The 21,177-nt window shown below is 37.1% G+C and overlaps 1 protein-coding gene across 1 annotated transcript in view; it reads right to left on the minus strand.

The window, feature by feature from the left end:
* LOC148941133 (uncharacterized) overlaps window positions 1–21,177 on the minus strand; it is a 100,982-nt gene that overhangs the window by 44,969 nt on the left and 34,836 nt on the right. The window contains exon 2 of the mRNA XM_089104089.1: window positions 10,567–10,712. Within this exon, the coding sequence (XP_088960215.1) occupies window positions 10,567–10,712 (146 nt within the window). The remainder of the gene's footprint in view (window positions 1–10,566; window positions 10,713–21,177) is intronic.

Consider the following 21,177-nt stretch of genomic DNA (forward strand, 5'->3'; position numbering starts at 1 on the left):
AATCATTTTTTTGCATGGGTAGCACTGACGTGTCTCCTTTTTTTTTACCAGGGCTAGTGGGTTACCGGAACATCATAAAGATGTTTAATAGCTCATTCGAACCAAATCCCCCCCCCTCCTCCCAAATTCTTCCAATCAAAATTTGGAGATAACCAAATTGTTCAATATAGTTCAAACTTCCAATAACTATGATTTTGGTGATGATACGACCCTCCATAGTCCCTGGAGTAAGGGGTGTAAATTGCACAATTATGGTTCTACAAACACAAATAGATTAAATTAGATTAATAGAGTTCGTATTTCAGTCGATAGAGTGTAGGACTTAGAATTAGGGCGTCGAACTTTTAAGTTCTTATCGGGCATGTTTTTTCAATAATGGTTTTGTGCCTTCTATGTGATCATGTCAGTTAAAGTCAGAACCTCTGGAAAATTTTGCACATTATTTGCATAATTTATGTCACATTCTACCCTCTCATCGCAGGTTAACGCTACGCTGACAAGGTAGGTGCTGCAGAGGCAATCTAATTGTTAATTAGCTCATGCAACCAAGGCATACCACTGTTTTCCTTCCCCGTCCTAACTTTCTTCCCTAAGACACCATCAACAACTTCACAAATTGTTTTCCTAAAATTATTCCATCTATCTTCCACGTTGTCAAATTTTAAACTCTCTAGCCTAGCATTCAACTGTTCCTGAAACGTTTCTATCAAACTCTCATCCTGGAGTCTACCAACATCATAACTTCCAGGGAGGTAGTTACCCTTCCGAAATTTCAACTTTAAGCTAACCCTTGACACTGCCAGATGGTGATCTTTACTTTTAACATTAATAACAACACTCCTATATGCCCTAGTATCTTATATTGATTCGGCCAACCTTTGGTTTGCAATAACATAATCAATAAGGTTTGTTGTCTTACCATCATGTGAATACCATGTTAACTTACGGGCCATTTTATAACCAAACACCGTATTTGTTATAACTAGATAGTTATACCTACAAAATTGCAACAGTTTGTAGCTATTGGTTTTTTTTCTTTTCCTACATCAAATTTACCTAGGCTAGGATACCATCTATCCCTATTTCTACCAACATGGGTCTTAAAATCTCCTAATAAAAACACCACATTTCTACCTGGGACCCTGTCTATTTGCTTCTGTAACTGTATGTAAAGTTCATTTGAATCACTAGTATCCCCGTCATTCGGCTATACACCGGCATATATTACTATAACTGATGCCCTGAACTTTTTAGTCATAAAATGAGCGATTAGTATTCATATTATTAATACCTTCCCAGCCTAAACAAGACTTGGCAGCTACCTTATTCTTCATGAGCCCTACTCCCTGCCTATGTACCCATCCTTCCTGACTGAGTAAACAAATTTTATATCACCCAATGTCATGCATCTTGCCCCTGTGATATGAGTTTCTGAAACTCCTAATAGATCCAGTCATAATTGTTTTAATTCGTCAGTCAAAATGTCGATACTATACTAATTTTTTAACGTCAAAACATTCTAAGTTTCAATTTTCATGTTCCTTAAATCATTAAAATTGTTTTGGCGTCAGGAAAAGAATTGATCCCGGATACCAGTGCAGGACGGGGACCAACACATCTTCCCAAATCTACACCGAAGCGCTTAAGCCGGTTTCGAACCGGACAGTAAGAAGTCCCTGGGACCTCCATTACGAATGGAGGCTTTGCGCAATCCTGGGCCCATTCTTTGTAACAAAATGGTTTTCAGCACTTGGCGATGCTCTTCTATCAACAAGAGTCGAAATCCTGCACAAACAGTCTCAAGCCTATTACCTCCGACTCATTATAAAACCATGCCTACAAATATTATACTACTACGGGGAGGTAATCCATAGTAGATAAATTAGCTAGGAAGAGATTTTTCAGTTTGAAAACGCCAGCCTAAACAGACCAATCCCAGAAGAATTATCAGAATCCTGTGCGTTTACAGAATTATCAGAAAATGGAATTATCAGAATGGATTTATAGAATTATCAGAAAATGGATTCTGAAGAATTATCAGAATCCATTTATTAGAATTCTCGTGCGTATGGTGAGTCGTTTATTTCAATAAAGTAGCCCATTTATGAAATTAAATTAAAAAAACAAATTTTTCAACTAAAAATAAGGCCGATATTAAAACTTTAAATAAACAAATTTTTTCCATATATGAGGGTGTTTCTCTTAAGCCCCTCTCTCTTTACGCTCAAGTTTGACTCTTTTCCCAATTCTTTAAGAAAGACTCCATAAACATTAGGGCCGTTCAATTAGAATAAAAATCTATGTCAAACCACTAGAGACGTTAGTTTAATGAGTAAGGGATTTAGGAGGGTGCATCCCCCCTCATATATGGACTAGTTTTTGTCTTTTTCAATGTTGTTTTGTAATTTAAGTTGAAAAAACTTGTTTTTTTTTTAAATTGTAATTTCTGATTGTTAATCAGGTCATTCCAGAAAACGGCTCCCTCAAGGTCGTTTCAGGCACCACCCTCTCTCTCCACTCTACACCCACCGACACTCTTTAATAACAGGAAATTGGCATTAAAAAAGAACAACTTATCATTCTTATTAAACGCCCATTGTGTTTCAGGAGTCATTCTTAAGGAACTAGGACAAAAAGTCAAAACTTTAGCGTAAAGAGCAAGGTCTTAAGGAGGGGTCAACCCCTTTCATATACGTAATAATTTTTGGCCGTTTAAGTCTTAATGTTGCTCCTTACTTTCAGTTGAATAAACTTTTTTTGATCTAATTTCTGATTACTTTTAAATAACACCGGGAAATCCGGCTCACCATCTATGAAAAGTTCCTTAAATTTCTTTTACCCACGGAAAATTCCACCATGGAAAGTTGTTTTTACATGAAAAATCCCCCCCCCCCACCAGGGAAATTTCTCCAAGACAATTCCATTCTAGCTGAAAATTCCAACCAGAAAATTTCTTGCGGATGATCTTGGGTGAAAGTTTTTTCTAAGCCCACTTTCATTTGAAAAAGACTAATTTCTTATTGTTCTAAAAATCATGCCGATAATCCCCCCCCTCCGGTTAAAAATTTTCCCAGCAAAAAGGCAGCAAAAGGGTATTTTCCAGCAATGTTTTTCTGGGAGAGGGAAGGGGTACAAAAGAAACTTTAAAAACGCATCAAAATGTGAAATTGATATAGACTCCCTTAAGATTTCTGGGAATATTTCTGGTCAATGCTTTTATTATGAAAGTAAAGAATAACACCTAACCCCAAAATGAGCAGAATTCATTCCGTACAGGTAGAGGACTGTCCCCTCCTCATCCACACCTTTACCTTAAGAAACTTCGGAGTGTCCAACCAGCCGCGTGGGGGGGGGGGGGGGGCTGCAGGGGGTTATTTTCTAGAGGCAGTTTCCGTGGGGGTAGTTTCTGGGGTTATTGTCTGCGCGGGAGGGGTGGGGGTTATTTTTCAGGGGTTTAACGCCGGCCACCGAAAAAGGACAAGCAAAGAGAAAAAAAAGACCACTAATATCTTTAGATGCCTCTAACGAAGCATGTTCAATGCCGATAAAAACCAGAAAAGGACAGACACGTCTAACAAAAAGAAAAAAGGGATTGCAACTAATCAAGTGAAGAAGAGAAGGTGAAAATTAGAATTGTTCGTCATTAAAACTAAAAGTAATTAAAATCTAACTTGCATTAGGCTGGACTCTTATTACCTGGATGGGGTAGGAGTAACTTAAATACATTTGGTTTGCTTTTTCTGTGTGGGAGGTGAGGGGAGGAATGTTTTTGGTTTTTATTTAAAAAAATATTATTTCTAGTTTTTTATAAAAAGACTAGTAAAAATATATTTGTTTTCACGTGATTAATTTTCTTTACGCGTTTGCCTGAATTAATTTTTAATTTTAGACTTCACTTTATAATGTGTATTTATATTTTCTTTTCTTCTCAATTTTTCTCTTCTTTTTCTGACTGTGAGTATATATATATATATATATATATATATATATATATATATATATATATATATATATATATATATATATATATATATATATATATATATATATATATATATATATATATATATATATATGTGTGTGTGTGTGTGTGTGTATTTTTGTGCCTTATACGCAGCCTTTCTCGTGGCTTACTTTTGTGTTTTGAATGGTTGGCAATAGTTTTTCGTTTAATTGTTTTTTCGTTTCTGTTTTTCTTTTCTTTTTTTTCTGTATAATCTGATTATGACCAGTGGATTGTAGAAGGGTATGAAGATCACCTTGTTTATTTCAGAATAATATGCAGAGAAATGAATTATGTCATGCTTTACTGATGTTTGATTTTTTTTATTTATTTTTTTTTGTGCTGTTTTTTTTTTCTCAGTAAGTAATTGGCTATTGTTCTCTGAGTTTGTGATCCGTATACTCCCCTAATTACAGGCCAAGGAGCCTTTGGGGGAATAGCACAGTGTATTATTGTATGTTTATTAATAATGAATAAAATCTTATCTTATCTTATCTCTTCTTGCATTGTTCTTGTTGTTCCATTCTTGTAGTTTCGTATTGCTTTTGTTTTATTCTTTTGTTGTACTAACAGAAATGAATAGGCTAAATAAATCTTAAAACGAGTGCAGCTAAAATTGAACATGCAAATCAAGCTGAAAACAAACAAAAATATTTAACTATTGTATCATAAATGAAACCTAAAACAAACAGAAATTAAATAAACAATCATAGCAAACAAACATACAACAAGTACTAATATAAATAAAAAAATAAATCTTAAAACGAATAAAGCTTGAATTAAATAGGCGAATCAAGATTGAAACGAACAAAAACCACTATAAACAAGAGTTTGGGTACTGCCTCCTTTCCTAGCTGTAAAATTCTAAAACCTATTGCGTCATTGGCGCTTTACTGAAAATGAATTATATTACAGATATTTTCTTACATATTTATTACATCATTGAAAATAAAAAATGAAATTGCAGTGAAATTAAATTTTGAAATGATGGGCTTTTCAGTAGCTGATATCATATCAAATATTCAGTTTAATCTTATTTTTTCCCAAGACTGTTCACGACAAATTTAGTTTCACTGCAAAGAAGAATTTAGCTACTGCCTCCTTCCCTAACTGTAAAAATCTAAAGCCTACTGCGTCATTGGCGCTTCACTAAATGTGAATAATATTACGAATATTCTTTTTTCCAGTTATTACAGCATTGAAATGAAAATAAAAATTATACTATTCAAATTTTACTTTTTCATTTTTTTTTATTTAAATAGAATTAAACCTTTAGCCTCCATATAGTATGGTAAACGCTAAGTACGTTCAATACCTTGTGGCAATGAAATGTTTCTCCTTTTACTGCAAAATATTACATTCATATTCCTATTGAAACAGAAATTTAGCCCACTACGCCACTGCTGGCGTGGGCGGTTCTAACAGATAACAAGCTGAACATGGTCGATGAAATCTGGTTCCATCCGGGTTTTCAGCCTGTTGGTGAAATGGGTTCTGACTATAACTGATGCGGAGAGCCTGTCTTTGTTAAGGCTGACTACTGTAATTCTTAAACAATGCTGTTTTTCCTATCACCCAAAAATTACGACTAACCACCAAAATTTGATAGATTTTTAGATTTTTAGGGATGTTTTACATTTTTCAGTATTTCGAAAAAATTGAATTGAGTTATTGGAATTTTTTAATCCATTGTTTCTTTTGGTTTCCATAGTCTCCGAAGATAGTAACTCAATTGCCCATTGTTCATTGCTCAATTGCCCATTGCCCATTGAAGAAGTAACTCAATTTGCCCATTGTTCGCATATAGCCTAGCATTTGTTTTTTGGAAATATTTGGACTTCTTTTAGGGTGGGATTTTTGTAGGGGGGAGGTATTTTCCACGTGATGGGTTTTTCCATAGGAGCGATAGTTTCTGGGTGAGCTTTCCAGGAGAATTTACACCTGGGGAGGGAATTGGATTTCCTCATATGAAAAACCGTCACAAATGAAATGAAAAAAATTTAACTGGAAGTAAAGAGCAACATTAAAACTTAAAATGAATATAAATTACATGGCAGTGTTGTTTCTATATTAAATTTAAATTCAAAAAAAGAAAAGATTAATTTAAAAAAGCAAATTTTTTCTGAGGGAAGTAAAGAGCAAAATTGAAACTTAAATAAATGAACCTAAATTACTGCTTCTTAGCCTATCTAGCATATATTGATAAAACTTATATAAAGCTACATATTTCCCTACATTTGTGCGATTATAGAACTAGAGTTTTACAGAAAACCCCCAAAGATTAGTATAAAAAAATATGAATATTTATTTGGGAGTCAGAAGTGAGTGAGAGCAACTTGACAGAAACAAGCTAATCTATAACGATTTTCACAATCTTGCACCAACTGTGATATCAGTAACTATCAGAATACAATTAAAATTATCCTAAACATTAAGCATAAAAATAAATAATATTTTAATAACCATAAAGGCATTGAACAGCATCAAAAAATAATGGATAGATTTATCAGGTAAAATCTTGATCTCACGAGCTGTAATATCAATAGTGAGTAATATACAATTTTAAATCGTAAAAACAAGCTTTTCAAAATTTCCAGTTACTATACAAATTATAGAGCTAGCCTATAGGCCTACTACTATCAGGATGGCTTCACTTCAGATTTGTCTACAAAAAAAGCAACAATCCTAAAATACTTTATTTTTTTTCAAAATATGTCCTTAATCGGTTTGCTTTTACTATGCCAAAATGCCTATATTGTTTTGTGTTTTCAGTAAAGCGCTGGTTTTCTATAATCATACAAAACATAGCGAAATATCATCAGTTGGTTTATCTACACTAATTTCATCAATATATGTTAGATAGACATTGAAGCAATAATTTGTCTTCGTTTTAAGTTTCAACTTAGCTCTTTACTTCCCTCAGAAAGACTTTGTTTTTCAAATTAATCTGTTACTGGAACTTCGCTAAAGATACAAAGAAACAATACTAGTAGGCAATAGCAGGGAACAAATTGGTTTTGATACAACCATTTCTAATCAGTTTCCTGTAATTTCAGTTTTCTGCTTTTTTAGTATAAGCGTGACCTTCAGATCAATGAAAAACACATATAACTGACAATTATTTTTCTTATCAACAGGTGTGATGTTGCCATGGCTTTGCATTTCTTTTTAGGCACCAAAGACATGTCCAAAAACACTGTTTTTGTCCAAAAAGAAAACAATTTTGATACCATAAAGACTTTTAGAATTTTTTTTTTTTGAATTTAAAATTTTTAAGAATTTTGAGAACCAATTAGACTGCATGCAAACAGAATGAACCAATCAAAAGAGTATTAATAGTTCAAGCATATGGGTTATGAATGTCAGTTAGGCAAATTGTATCAAATGACATTTTTATAATCATGTCATCTGAATTGCAGATTAAGGTTAGAATTTCTACAAAATGGGTAAAAAGTAATACACCTACCAGCAGGCGTGTGTGCAGAGGGTACGATAGTTCAAAATCTGAAAAGTTTTGTTTATTTCCTATATTTTAGACTACCTTGCCTTGTTCCTTCACGGTTTTAGTTTGGCATCTTACGTCAGAAAATGTTGCCCCATGCCTTCTCAAGACCAAACATAATTTGCACTTTATTGAAAAGAAAAAATGACTGTGGATTGTCTGTTTAATATAAATTTATGTATATGCATTCCTTAATTTTTTTGGTCTTTTATTTATTAAAGAAAAAAAGTGAAAAAATTTTAAATATATTTTTTTCAGTAAAGTGCAAATTATGTTCTGGTCTTGAGAAGGCATGGGGAATGTCAGCCTTACTCATTTTAATTTCTGCTCGTTTTGAGTCTGACTCAGTTATTTATTGTAATTTCTGATCGTTTTGAGTTTCATTTATTTTTGATGGTCATCTGTTGTATTTTTAAGCTTGGAAGGCTATTTGAATTTATTTCTGCTCATTTTTTGCTTAGTGGAACACTTTTCTTTCCTTTGAAAAACTTGTTTTGTGTAAAAAGTTTTTAAATTAATTTATGTTCATTTTTTATTGACATATACTTTTTCATAGTCTTTCTTAGTCTTTATAAAAGAAATAATATTTTATATCTTTTCGGCTTTTTTATATGAGAATCCATGGCTTGGCTTGCTATTTGTATGATGGAGAAACTTTTTCAACAATTGTTAATCCTGACACAAATAGTATCGTTCAATTTTAGTTTATACCTACTCAAGTGGACCTAAAAAAATAAAACTTAAAATCGTTCCCGAAAAATCTTCCTATGCTCTTTGACATCCTAGATACGCTTACACTCTTTTGATTTAATTAAATTGTAAGAGCAGAAATACTAATAGTAATTTTTCTGTAAGTTTTAACTTAATACCCCCAGTCGTTCTCGATATATTGCTGAGGTTTTTTATTGGTAACTATTCACACAGTGCCTTTTGATTTATTTTTAAATCAACATTTAGACTTAAAACTTAATGGGCCATTTCATAATTGTGGGAGGTTGGCATATCCAATATCCCTAGAGACAAGGCTACTGCACTTTTTTACTATGCTGAACGATATGGCTGTCTCAAAATTAACACTGCATCCTTTTGGAGAATGAATGGGCTTGGGAAAAGGGATGCCTGCCATCCAATCTCTTTTTATTCTTAAAAAGGGTACTAGAACTTTTAATCTCGAATTGAATTAAATCATTTAAAAAGTTTCAATGTTATTTCTAGTTATCATAGAGTGGTTCTGTCAATGATATTGCTTATTTGCCCTTAAGAAAACCTGTACGCACATAGTTTTTCGTTTGATTGAAACTCCCCCTAAACATTCTCTAAAAGTTTCACCTTAATACCAATAGCGTCATTAGCTACTGTAACTGTTGGTGGTAGTGTTAATAGTAGGTTCTGGCTAGTCCAAAATCCACCACAACGTACCCTCAAAGTTCTGACTTAATAATGTAAGCTGTTCTTGAAATACTGCTTTATCACCTTTATGAAAATCCTCATGCTAATAGTTGGTTTTGGTTAAATTCAACATCCGCCTCAATATTCCTTAAAAGCTTCACCTTAACACTCTCATCTTGTCCGGTAGCAATAGTTGTAGCAGCATTAGCAGCAATATGCGCATAGCACCTTTGGTTTTATCAATCCCCTTCAACACATGCTGAAAATTTCAGCTTAATACCACTAACCATTCCTGAGACATCCCTTATGAGAACCGGCGTGGGCCTCAATTCCTGAATTATGCCTTTTTAACAATCCGTATGCACTTAACGTGGTTTGATTTAGTTCAACACTCCCTTCAAGTTTCTCTTAAAGGCTTGCCAGAATGCCTCTCGTACTTTTGGAAAGGAAAGTTCAAACACGCATACCTTTCTCAATAACATATACTACACGTAAACATGAAGGAATTGCCTAACTTGCCGCCCTTGCCCTGAGAACTATGTGGAGACAGACATCCAAATAGACATAATTACTGGACCTTCCAACAATGCTGAACGAAATAATTCTATAAAAATTTTCATCGGATGCGTTTTGGGGTATGATAGCGTAGGGGGGCGATTGCCCTCAATTCACTTCTAATTTTCAAAAAGGGCACTAGAAATTTCGAATTCCAATCAAATGAGCCCCATCCAATCCAAAATTTACACGATCAGCCGTTCCGTAGAAACCTTATGTACCCCAGGGCATAACATACAACCCTTTCCCCTGGGCTCTGGAGGGTTGTGTGAACCCTTAAGACATTGTTATATGCTCTTTGGACTATTGTGAACAGAATGGCTATCTCACAATTTCGATGGAATGCGTTTGGAGAACAGAGGATGTCAGGGAAGGGGGGTTATCTGCCCTCCATCACTTTTCACTCTTCACAGGGCTACATTTCCAATCAAATGAGCCTCTTCTAAAGTTTACACGACCACTTCTTCCATAAAAAACTTATATGCCCCTGGGGCATAACTTGCAAACCATACCCCCAGACTCTGGGGACTGTGTCAACCACAAAGGACGTGTTATGTGATCTTCAGACTTTGCTTTTGAACAAATGGCTATCTTATAATTTTTACGTAGATAATTTTGGAGACCACACTGCCTTTCCATGACGACAAATAAAAGTTCAAATAGGGATAAAATCCTTTTAATAGACAGTGATAGAAATCCACAAAAATACCAGATATTTCGGTCACATATACAGTGACCGTAATCAGTAATAAAACTTAGTTTTACTACAGTGACGGTTATTGTATATGCGACCGAAATATCTGGTATTTTGTGAATTTCTATTACTGTTTGTGAAACACTGTCTATTAAAAGGATTTTATACCTATTTGAACTTTTATTTATCAAAATTTTTACCGGATGCATCTGGCAAAATACGACTTGGGCAAGGAGAGAGTAGCTGCCCTCTGTTCACTTTGACTCTTAAAAAGGGCACTATAACTTCTTATTTCCAATCCAACGAGCCCCTCTGATGTTTATACGACCGTCTTTTAAAGATCGATATAAAGATATTTATAAAAAAATATATACATATGAAAAAAATGTGAAAAAGTCCCTGTGCAGAAAAAAGGTCAAATACCTTTCATTTGGGGCTCTTTGGGGTAGCCCTTCTCCAAAACTTTGCATGATCTGATTCCAACTATTTCATTAGTTTCTACATCTTTGGCGATTATAGAAAGTTGACTTTCTAAAGTTGGAACTAAAAAGGTGCACAACTGTCGGTCACTAAAAGAGAAATCAGTTAAGTTTTGAGGACACACATACTCACTCTTTGATTTCAAATGAACATTTTTTTTTTTTTTTTTTTTTTGCAAATATCAACCTCATATCATATATCAGAGTCAAATTACGACACAAATTCTAAAATCTTAGCTCTCTACTTTAAATTTCAGCTCATACTTTACTGAAGGTACTGGACAATATCTGCTATTTGCTGAAGGTTTGTCGTTAGAAAAGGATGGGCAGCTTTCCAAATATCATAATTTCAATAAATATTATACGTTTTTCACCAGGAACCCTTTCACTCGCTGAGGGCACTAACTTATTTGGAGGATAATCGTATGGAATTTTCGGACTCATTGTTTCCTTTGCTTGTAGATAAACCTGCAACGCATCATACCTTTGACCCAGTTAAATTATTAAATAAAAAACAATTTTTTTTAACTGAAAGTAAGGAGCGACATTAAAGCTTAAAACGAACAGAAATTATTCCGTATATGAAAGAGGCTGTCCCTCCTCAACGCCTCCCTCTTTACGCTTAAGTTTTTTATTGTTTTAAAAAGTAAATTTATGAGAAACAGTCAAACTTTAGTATAAAGAGTTCATTTTAAGTGTTAATGTCGCTCCTTACTTTCAGTTAAAAAGACTTGTTTTTTATTTAATTTCTGAACGTTTTTTAACTAATCAAGGTTCAGTTTTGGCTCACTGTACATGAAAAATTTAAACACAATTAGCATTTTAAATTTGGCTGATTTATTCTGGATATGAAGGGTCATCCCCTACTCAATACCTTTCTTTACACTAAAGCTGATAGCACTCTTAAAAGTTTCCTATTCTAATTAAACGACCCCTGTGTTTCAATTTTAGTAAACAGTCAAACTTTAAAATAAAGAGTAAGGTATTGAGGAGAGGGCAATCCTTCATATATGACGTAATTTCTGTTCGTTTTTCAAATAATGCCGGTAAATCTGGCTCACCCTTAATGAAATATACCCCTCCCCCTCACGAAAAACCCCTCCGTGGAAATTTCATCCAACGTAAAGTGCACCCCTCCCCATCAAATTCCCTCCAGACAGTTCCATCCTCAATGAGAATTCCCCCAACTCTGTAAAATTGCTTGTGGACGATTCAGCCTGAAAAATTCTCCTTGGCATTCTTTTATTTGAATAAGACTTTAATCTCTAATCGGTTTCTCGATCACTCCAGAAATGCCCCCTTCCGTAGAAATTATTTCCCAGAAAACAAAACGCGCGGAAAAAAAGCCCATAGATAATTCCCCCGGAAAATCTCCTGCATATAAAAAATTTGGGAAAGAGAATGTAAGACAATTAAAAAGAATTTCGTATAGTAATTCTGTCAAAACCCCCAAGTGTAACATTTCCCCAAGAATACTCACTCCCCAGAAATTTCCCTACCCAAGGAAGATTCTCTCCCTAGAGATCCACCCCAAGCACACCCCCCCCCAAAAAAAAATTGCTGTATACTTCCCAATACCAAATACTATATGTAAAAAATGGGCAAGGTTCACAACTTGCAGCCCTTCCTCTGGGGACTGTGGCGAGTCATTTTACACCTATAGACATATTTATTAGACTTTTCGACTATGCTGAACAAAACGAATATCTCAAAATTTTGATCCTGTGACTTTGGGAGAAAATAAGCGTGGGAGGGGGCTTAGTTACCCTTCAATTTTTGGTCACTTAAAAAGGGCACCAGAACCTTTGATTTCCGTTTGAATGAGCCGTCTCCTGATATTCTAGGACCTTTGGGTCGGTCTAATGACCCCTGGAAAAAAAACAAACAAATAAACAAGCATCCGTGATCTTTCTTCTGGCAAAAAATAAAAAAATTTCAGATTTTTGCAGATAGGAGCTTGAAACCTCTACAGTAGGGTTCTCTGATACGCTGAATCTGATGGTGTGTTTTTCATTAAGTTTCTATAAATTTTAGGGGACGGTTCTCCCTTTTTTCAAAAATCAGGCAAATTTTCTCATGCGCGTAACTTTTGATGGGTAGAACTAAACGTGATGAAACTTACATATTTAAAATCAGCATAAAAATCCAATTCTTTTGCTATATCTATTGGTATCAAATTTCCGTTTTTTTAGAGTTTCGGTTACTATTGAGACGAGTCGCTCTTACTATACAGTTCGTTACCAGGAACTGTTTGATTGCTTCGAAAATCAAATATCTTTGAAAAAATAGTTTACATAATAGCTTTAGTGACCCTGAACTGAGAACAAACCACATTTTTGTGTTTTCCCCTTTTTTCAAAAATAAGGCAAATTTTCTCAGGCAAACTTATATATTTGAAATCAGCATTAAGATCTGACCCTTTGATGTATCTATTGGTATCAAAATTCCGATTTAGAGTTTCGGCTACTATTGAGCCGGGTCACTCCTTACTTACAGTTCGTTACCACGAACTGTTTGACTCTCAAAAATGAAAAACGTATCTAAACTTATCTCTGAGTCGCTTTCCGTTCATTGAGTGAAAAAATGAGAAATTTTGGATTGCACCATAAAATATTTGGATGTATCACATTGCACCATGATCTCTCAAATTGTACTAAAAATGGCATAATTATACCGTATTGGCAACAATACTTATTACTGTGCTAATTCTACCTTATTAATATTCCAAATAATATGCCTAATATCAGAGGCAATGCTGTACCGTTGCCTATAGTAAAGGCCATATGGCTCCAATGTTTTATTATTATTTATTATTATTTTTTTTCCCAGAGACACTTCATAAGGAAGGGGTCGTCATAGAATCTTCAAAGGGGGCTCATTCGATTAGAAATCATGAGTTCTAGTGCCCTTTTTAATTGTCATAATGATTGGAGGGCAACTAGCCCCCCCCCCCCCCACGCCCATCATTCCCCCAAACACACCCAATCAAAAGTTGGAGATAGCCATTGTGTTCAGCGTAGCCGATTTCCATATAGAAAATATATTTTTGAGGAAGATACTCTCCCAAAGCCCTTAAGGCAGCGGTTTTAAGTTATGGTCAGGGGGCGTAGAAGGTTTATATAGAAGGTGTTGCCGTAAAAACTTCAAAACGGGCTCATTCGATTGGAAATTAAAGAACTAGTGCCCTTTTTATTGGTCGAAAGTGATTGGAGTGTAACAAGCCCACCCCCCCCCCCCCCACGCCCATCATTTACCCAAACACATCCAATCAAAATTTTCAGAATGCCATTTTGTTCAGCGTAGTTGATTTGCACATAGAAAATGTATTTTTGAGGAGGACACTCCCCCACAACCCTCAGGGCAAGGGTTTTAAGATATGCCCTGGGGCATATAAGGTTTTTTCTTAGAAGACGTTGTCGTAGAAACTTCAAAACAGGCTCATTCGATTGGAAATTAAAGGGCTAGTACCCTTTTTATTAGTCGAAAATGATTGGAGGGCAACTAGCCCCCCCCTTCACGCCAATCATTCCCCCAAACACATCCAATCAAAATTTTGAGTTAGCCATTTTGTTCAGCGAAGTTGATTTCCAGATAGAAAATATATTTTGAGGAGGATATTCCCCCACAACCCTCAGGGCAAGGGTTTTAACTTTTGCCCTGGGGGCATATAAGGTTTTTATAGAAGGCGTTGTCGTAGAAACTTCAAAACAGGCTCATTCGATTGGAAATTAAAGAGCTAGTGCCCTTTTTAATAGTCGAAAGTGATTGGAGTGTAACTAGCCCCCCTCCCCCCGATGCCCATCATTTCCCCAAACACATCCAATCAAAATTTTCAGATAGCCATTTTGTTCAGCGTAGTGGATTTCCAGATAGAAAATATATTTTTGAGGAGGATACCCCCCACAACCCTCAGGGCAAGGGTTTTAAGTTATACCCTGGGGGCATATAAGGTTTTTTATAGAAGGCGTTGTCGTAGAAACTTCAAAACAGGCTCATTCAATTGGAAATTAAAAGGCTAGTGCCCTTTTTAATAGTCGAAAGTGATTGGAGTGTAACTAGCCCCCCTCCCCCTCCCACGCCCATCACTTCCCCAAACACATCCAATCAAAATTTTCAGATAGCCATTTTGTTCAGCGTAGTTGATTTACAGATAGAAAATATATTTTTGAGGAGGAAACTCCCCCAGAGCCTTCCGGGCAGGGTTTTAAGGTTTTCCCTGGGGTAATATAAGGTTTTTATAGAAGGCGTTGTCGTAAAAACTTCGAAAGAGGCTCATTTGATTGGAAATTAAAGGGCTAGTACCCTTTTTAATAGTCGAAAATTATCAGAGGGCTCCTACCCCCCACCCACGCCCATTATTCCCTCAAACACATCCAATCGAAATTTGGAGATAGCCATTTTGTTCAGCGTAGTTGATTTCCAAATAGAAAATAGATTTGGACGAGGATAGTTCCACACAACCCTCAGGGCAAGGGCTTTAAGTTATGCCCTGGGGGCATATAAGGTTTTTATAGAAGGCGTTGTCGTAGAAACTTCAAAACAGGCTCATTCTATTGGAAATTAAAGAGCTAGTGCCCTTTTTAATAGTCTAAAGTGATTGGAGTGTACCTAGCCCCCCTCCCCCCCATGCCCGTCATTTCCCACAACACATCCAAACACAATTTTCAGATAACCATTTTGTTTAGCGTAGTCGATTTCCAGATAGACAATATATTTTTGAAGAGGAAACACCCCCACAACCCTCAGGGCAAGGGTTTTAAGTTATACCCTGGGGGCAAATAAGGGTTTTTATAGAAGGCGTTGTCGTAGAAACTACAAAAAAGAATCATTCGATTGGAAATTAAAGGGCTAGTGCCCTTATTAATAGTCGAAAATGATTGGAGGGCAACTAGCCCCCCCCCACGCCCATCATTCCCCCAAACACATCCAATCAAAATTTTGAGATGGCCATTTTGTTCAGCGCAGTTGATTTCCAGATAGAAAATATATTTTTGCGGAGGATACTCCCCCAAAACCCTCAGGGCAAGGGGTTTAAGTTATGCCCTGGGGGCATATAAGGTTTTTATAGAGGGCATTGTCGTAGAAACTTCAAAACAGTTTTATTCGATTGGAAATGAAAGGGCTAGTGCCCTTTTTAATAGTCAAAATTGATTGGAGGGCAACTAGCCCCCCCACGCCCATCATTCCCCCAAACACCTCCAATCAAAATTTTGAGATAGCCATTTTGTTCAGCACAATTGATTTCCAGATAGAAAATATATTTTGAGGAGGACACTCCCCCAAAAGCCTCAGGGCAAGGGTTTTAAGTTATGCCCTGGGGGTATATAAGGTTTTTATAGAAGGCGTTGTGATAAAAAACTTAAAAAAGGATCATTCGACTGGAAATTAAAAGGCTAATGCCTTTTTTAACAGTTGAAAGTGATCGGAGAGCAACTAAGGTTCTTCTAACGCCCACCTTTTTCCCAAACACATCCAATCAAAATTTTGAGATAGCCATTTTGTTCAGCGTAGTTGATTTCCAGATAGAAAATATATTTTTGAGGAGGATACTCCCCCACAACCCTCAGGGCAAGGGTTTTAAGTTATGCCCTAGGGACATATAAGGTTTTTATAGAAGGCGTTGTCATAGAAACTTCAAAACAGGCTCATTTGACTGGAAATTAAAAGGCTGGTGCCCTTTTTAACAGTCGAAAATGATTGGAGGGTAACTAGCCCCCCTCCCCCCCACGCCGATCATTTCCCCAAAAACATCCAATCAAAATTTTGAGATAGCCATTTTGTTCAGCGTAGTTGATTTCCAGATAGAAAATATAATTTTGAGGCAACCCTCAGGCTAAGGGTTTTAAGTTATGCCCTTTGGGCATATAAGGTTTTTATAGAAGACGTTGTCGTAGAAACTTCAAAACAGGCTCATTCGATCGGAAATGAAAGGGCTAGTACCCTTTTTAATAGTCAAAAATGTTTGGAGGGCAAGTAGCCCCCCCCCCCCACGTCCATCATTCCCCCAAAAACATCCAATCAAAATTTGATAGCCATTTTTTTCAGCGTAGTTCATTTCCAGATAGAAAATATATTTTGAGGAGGATACTCCCCCACAACCCTCAGGGCAAGGGTTTTAAGTTATGCCCTGGGGGCATATAAGGTTTTTATAGAAGGCGTTGTCGGACAAACTTCAAAACAGGCTCATTCGATTGGAAATTAAAGAGCTAGTGCCCTTTTTAATAGTCAAAAGTGATTAGAGTGTAACTAGCCCCCCTCCCCCCATGCCCTTCATTTCCCCAAACACATCCAATAAAAATTTTCAGATAACTATTTTGTTCAGCGTAGTTGATTTCCAGATAGAAAATGTATTTTTGAGGAGGACACGCCCCCACAACCGTCAGGGCAAGGGTTTTAAGTTATGCCCTGGGGACATATAAGGTTTTTATAGAAGGCGTCGTAGAAACTTCAAAACAGGCTAATTCTATTGGAAATTAAAGGGCTAGTGCCCTTTTTAATAGTCTAAAATGATTGGAGGACAACTAGCCCCCCCCCCCACCCCCTTCAGTACCCCAAACACATCCAATCAAAATTTTGAGATAGTCATTTTGTTCAACGTAGTTGAATCCCAGATAGAAAATATATTTTTTAGGAGGATACTCCCCCACAACCCTCAGGGCTAGGATTTTAAGTTATGCCCTGGGGGCATATAAGGTTTTTATACAGGGCGTTGTCGTAGAAACTTCAAAACAGGCTCATTCGATCGTAAATTAAAGGGATTGTGCCCTTTTTAATAGTCAAAAGTTATTGAAGTGTAACTACCCCCCCCCCCACGCCGATCATTTCCCCAAACACATCCAGTCAAAATTTTGAGATAGCCATTTTGTTCAGCGTAGTTGATTTCCAGATTGAAAATATATTCTTGACGAGGACACTCCTCCAGAACCCTCAGGGCAAGGGTTTTAAGTTAAGCCATGGGGGCATATAAGGTTTTTATAGAAGGTGTTGTCGTAGAAAATTCAAAACAGGCTCATTCGATTGGAAATTAAAGAGCTAGTGCCCTTTTTAATAGTCGAAAGTGATTGGAGTGTAACTAGCCCGCCTCCTTCCCCATGCCCATCATTTCCCCAAACACATCCAATCAAAATTTTCAGATAGCCATTTTGTTCAGCGTAGTGGATTTCCAGATAGAAAATATATTTTTGAGGAGGACACTCCCCCACAACTATCAGGGCGAGGGTTTTGAGTTATGTCCTGGGGGCATATAAGGTTTTTATAGAAGGCGTTGTCGTAGAAACTTCAAAACAGGCTCATTGAAATTGGAAATTAAAGGGCTAGTGCCCTTTTTAATAGTCTAAAGTGATTGGAGTGTAACTAGCCCCTCTCCCCCCCCCCACGACCATCATTTCCCCAAACACATCCAATCAAAATTTTCAGATAGCCATTTTGTTCAGCGTAGTGGATTTCCAGGTAGAAAATATATTTTTGAGGAGGATACTCCCCCACAACCCTCAGGGCAAGGGTTTTAATTTATGCCCTAGGAGCATATAAGATTTTTATAGAAGGCGTTGTCGTAGAAACTTCAAAACAGACTCATTCGATTGGAAATTAAAGAGCTAGTACCCTTTTTAATAGTCTAAAGTGATTGGAGTGTAAGTAGCCCCCCTCCTCCCCCATGCCCATCATTTCCCCAAACACATCCAATCAAAATTTTCAGATAGCCATTTTGTTCAGCGTAGTGGATTTCCAGATAGAATATATATTTTCGAGGAAGACACTCCCCCACAACTCTCAAGGCCTGGGTTTTAAGTTATGGCGTGGGGGCATCTAAGGTTTTTATAGGAGAAGTTGTCGTAGAAACTTCAAAACAGGCTCATTCGATTGGAAATTAAAGGGCTAGTACCCTTTTTAATATTCGAAAATGATTGGAGCACAACTAGAAACCCCCCCCCCACGCCCATCATTCCTCCAAACACATCCAATCAAAATTTTGAGATAACTATTTTTTTCAGAGTACTTGATACCCAGATCGAAAATATATTTAGAGGAGGATACTACCCTAAAACCCTCAGGGCAAGGGTTTTAGTTATACCCTGGGGGCATATAAGGTTTTCATAGAGGGCGTTGTCGTAGAAACTTCCAAACAAGTTCATTCGATTGGAAATTAAAGAGCTAGTGCCGTTTTTAATAGTCGAAAGTGATTGGAGTGTAACTAGCCCCCTTCCCCCCCACCCCCATCATTTCCCCAAACACATCCAATCAAAATTTTTAGATAACCATTTTATTCAGCGTAGTTGATTTGCAGATAGAAAATATTTTTTTGAGAAGGACACTCCCCCACAACCCTCGGGGCAAGGGTTTTAAGTTATGCCCTGGGGGCATATAAGGTTTTTATAAAAGACGTTGTCGTAGAAACTTCAAAACAGGCTCATTCGATTGGAAATTAAAGTGCTAGTACCCTTTTTAATAGTCGAAAATGATTGGAGGGCAACTAGCCCCCCCCCCACGCCCATCAATCCCCCAAACACATCCAATCAAAATTTTGAGATAGCCATTTTGTTCAGCGAAGTTGATTTCCAGAAAGAAAATATATTTTGAGGAGGATATTCCCCCACAACCCTCAAGGCAAGGGTTTTAAGTTATGCCCTGGGGGCATATAATGTTTTTATAGAAGGCGTTGTACTAGAAACTTCAAAACAGGCTCATTCTATTGGAAATTAAAGAGCTAGTGCCATTTTTAATAGTCGAAAGTGATTGGAGTGTAACTAGCCCCCCCCCCCCATGCCCATCATTTCCCCAAACACATCCAATACAAATTTTGAGATAGCCATTTTGTTCAGCGTAGTTGATTTCCAAATAGAAAATATATTTTTGAGGAGGACACTCCCCCACAACCCTCAGGGCAAGGGTTTTAAGTTAAGCCCTGGGGGGCATATAAGGTTTTTATAGAAGGCGTTGTCGTACAAACTTCAAAACAGGCTCATTCGATTGGAAATTAAAGGGCTAGTCCCCTTTTTAATAGTCGAAAGTGATTGGAGGGCAACTAGCCCCCCCACGCCAATCATTCCCCCAAACACACCCAATCAAAATTTTGAGATAGCCATTTTGTTCAGCGTAGTTGATTGCCAGATAGAAAATATATTTGGAGGAGGATACTCCCCCACAACCCTCAGGGCAAGGGTTTTAAGTTATGCCCTGGGTGCATATAAGGTTTTTATAGAAGGCGTTGTCGTAGAAACTTCAAAACAGGCTCATTCTATTGGAAATTAAAGAGCTAGTGCCCTATTTAATAGTCTAAAGTGATTGGAGTGTAACTAGCCCCCCTCCCCCCACGCCCCTCATGTACCATAACACCACCCAACACACTTTTCGGATAACCAGTTTGTTCAGCGGATTCGATGTCCAGATAGACAATATGTGTTTTAGGAGTAAAATCCACCACAGTCGTCAAGGCGCGGGTGCTAACTTATGCCCCGGGGGCTTCTAAGGTTTTTATAGAAGGTGTTGTCGTAGAAACTACAAAACAGATTCATTCCATTGGAAATTAAAGGGCTAGTGCCCTTATTATAGTCGAAAATGATTGGAGGGCAACTAGCCCCCCCACCCATAATTCCCCCACACATATCCAATCAAAATTTTCAGATAGCCATTTTGTTCAGCGTAGTTGATTTCCAGATAAAAAATATATTTTTGAGGAGGAAACTCCCCCACAACCCTCAGGGCAAGGGTTTTAAGTTATGCCCTGGGGGCATATAAGGTTTTTATAGAGGGGCGTTGTCCTAGAAACTTCAAAACAGGCTTATTCGATTGGAAATGAAAGGGCTAGTGCCCTTTTTAATAGTCAAAATTGATTGGAGGGCAACTAGCCCCCCCCACGCCCATCATTCCCCCACCCCCATCCCATCAAAATTTTTTCATAGCTATTTTGTTCAGTACAATTGATTTCCAGATCGAAAATATATTTTTGAGGAGGATACTCCCCCAAAACCCTCAGGGCAAGGGTTTTAAGTTATGCCCTGGGGGCATATAAGGTTTTTATAGAGGGCGTTGTCGTAGAAACTTCAAAACAGGCTCATTCGATTGGAAATGAAAGGGCTAGTGCCCGTTTTATTAGTAAAAATTTATTGGAGGGCAAGTAGCCCCCTCACGCCCATCATTCCCCCACAATCATCCACTCAAAATTTTGAAATAGCCATTGTGTTCCGCGTAGTTGATTTCCAGATAGAAAATATATTTTGGAGGATACTCCCCCAAAACCCTCACGGCAAGGGTTTTAAGTTATGCCCGGGGGGAATATAAGGTTTTTATAGAAGGCGTTGTCTTAGAAACTTCAAAACAGCCTCATTCGATTGGAAATTAAAGTGCTAGTGCCCTTTTTAATAGTCAGAAGTGATTTGAGTGCAACTAACCCCCCTCCCCCCACAAAATGATTGGAAGGCAACTAGCCCCCCTCCACGCCCATCATTCCCCCAAAAACATCCAATCAAAATTTTGATAGCCATTTTTTTTCAGCGTAGTTCACTTATTAATAGTCGAAAATGATTGGAGGGCAACTAGCCCCCCCCCCTCACGCCCC

The sequence above is a fragment of the Artemia sp. Qi Xiang Cuo genome, chromosome 18 (assembly GCF_049724085.1).
Source record: "Artemia sp. Qi Xiang Cuo chromosome 18, ASM4972408v1, whole genome shotgun sequence".
Taxonomy (NCBI): Eukaryota; Metazoa; Arthropoda; class Branchiopoda; order Anostraca; family Artemiidae; genus Artemia; species Artemia sp. Qi Xiang Cuo.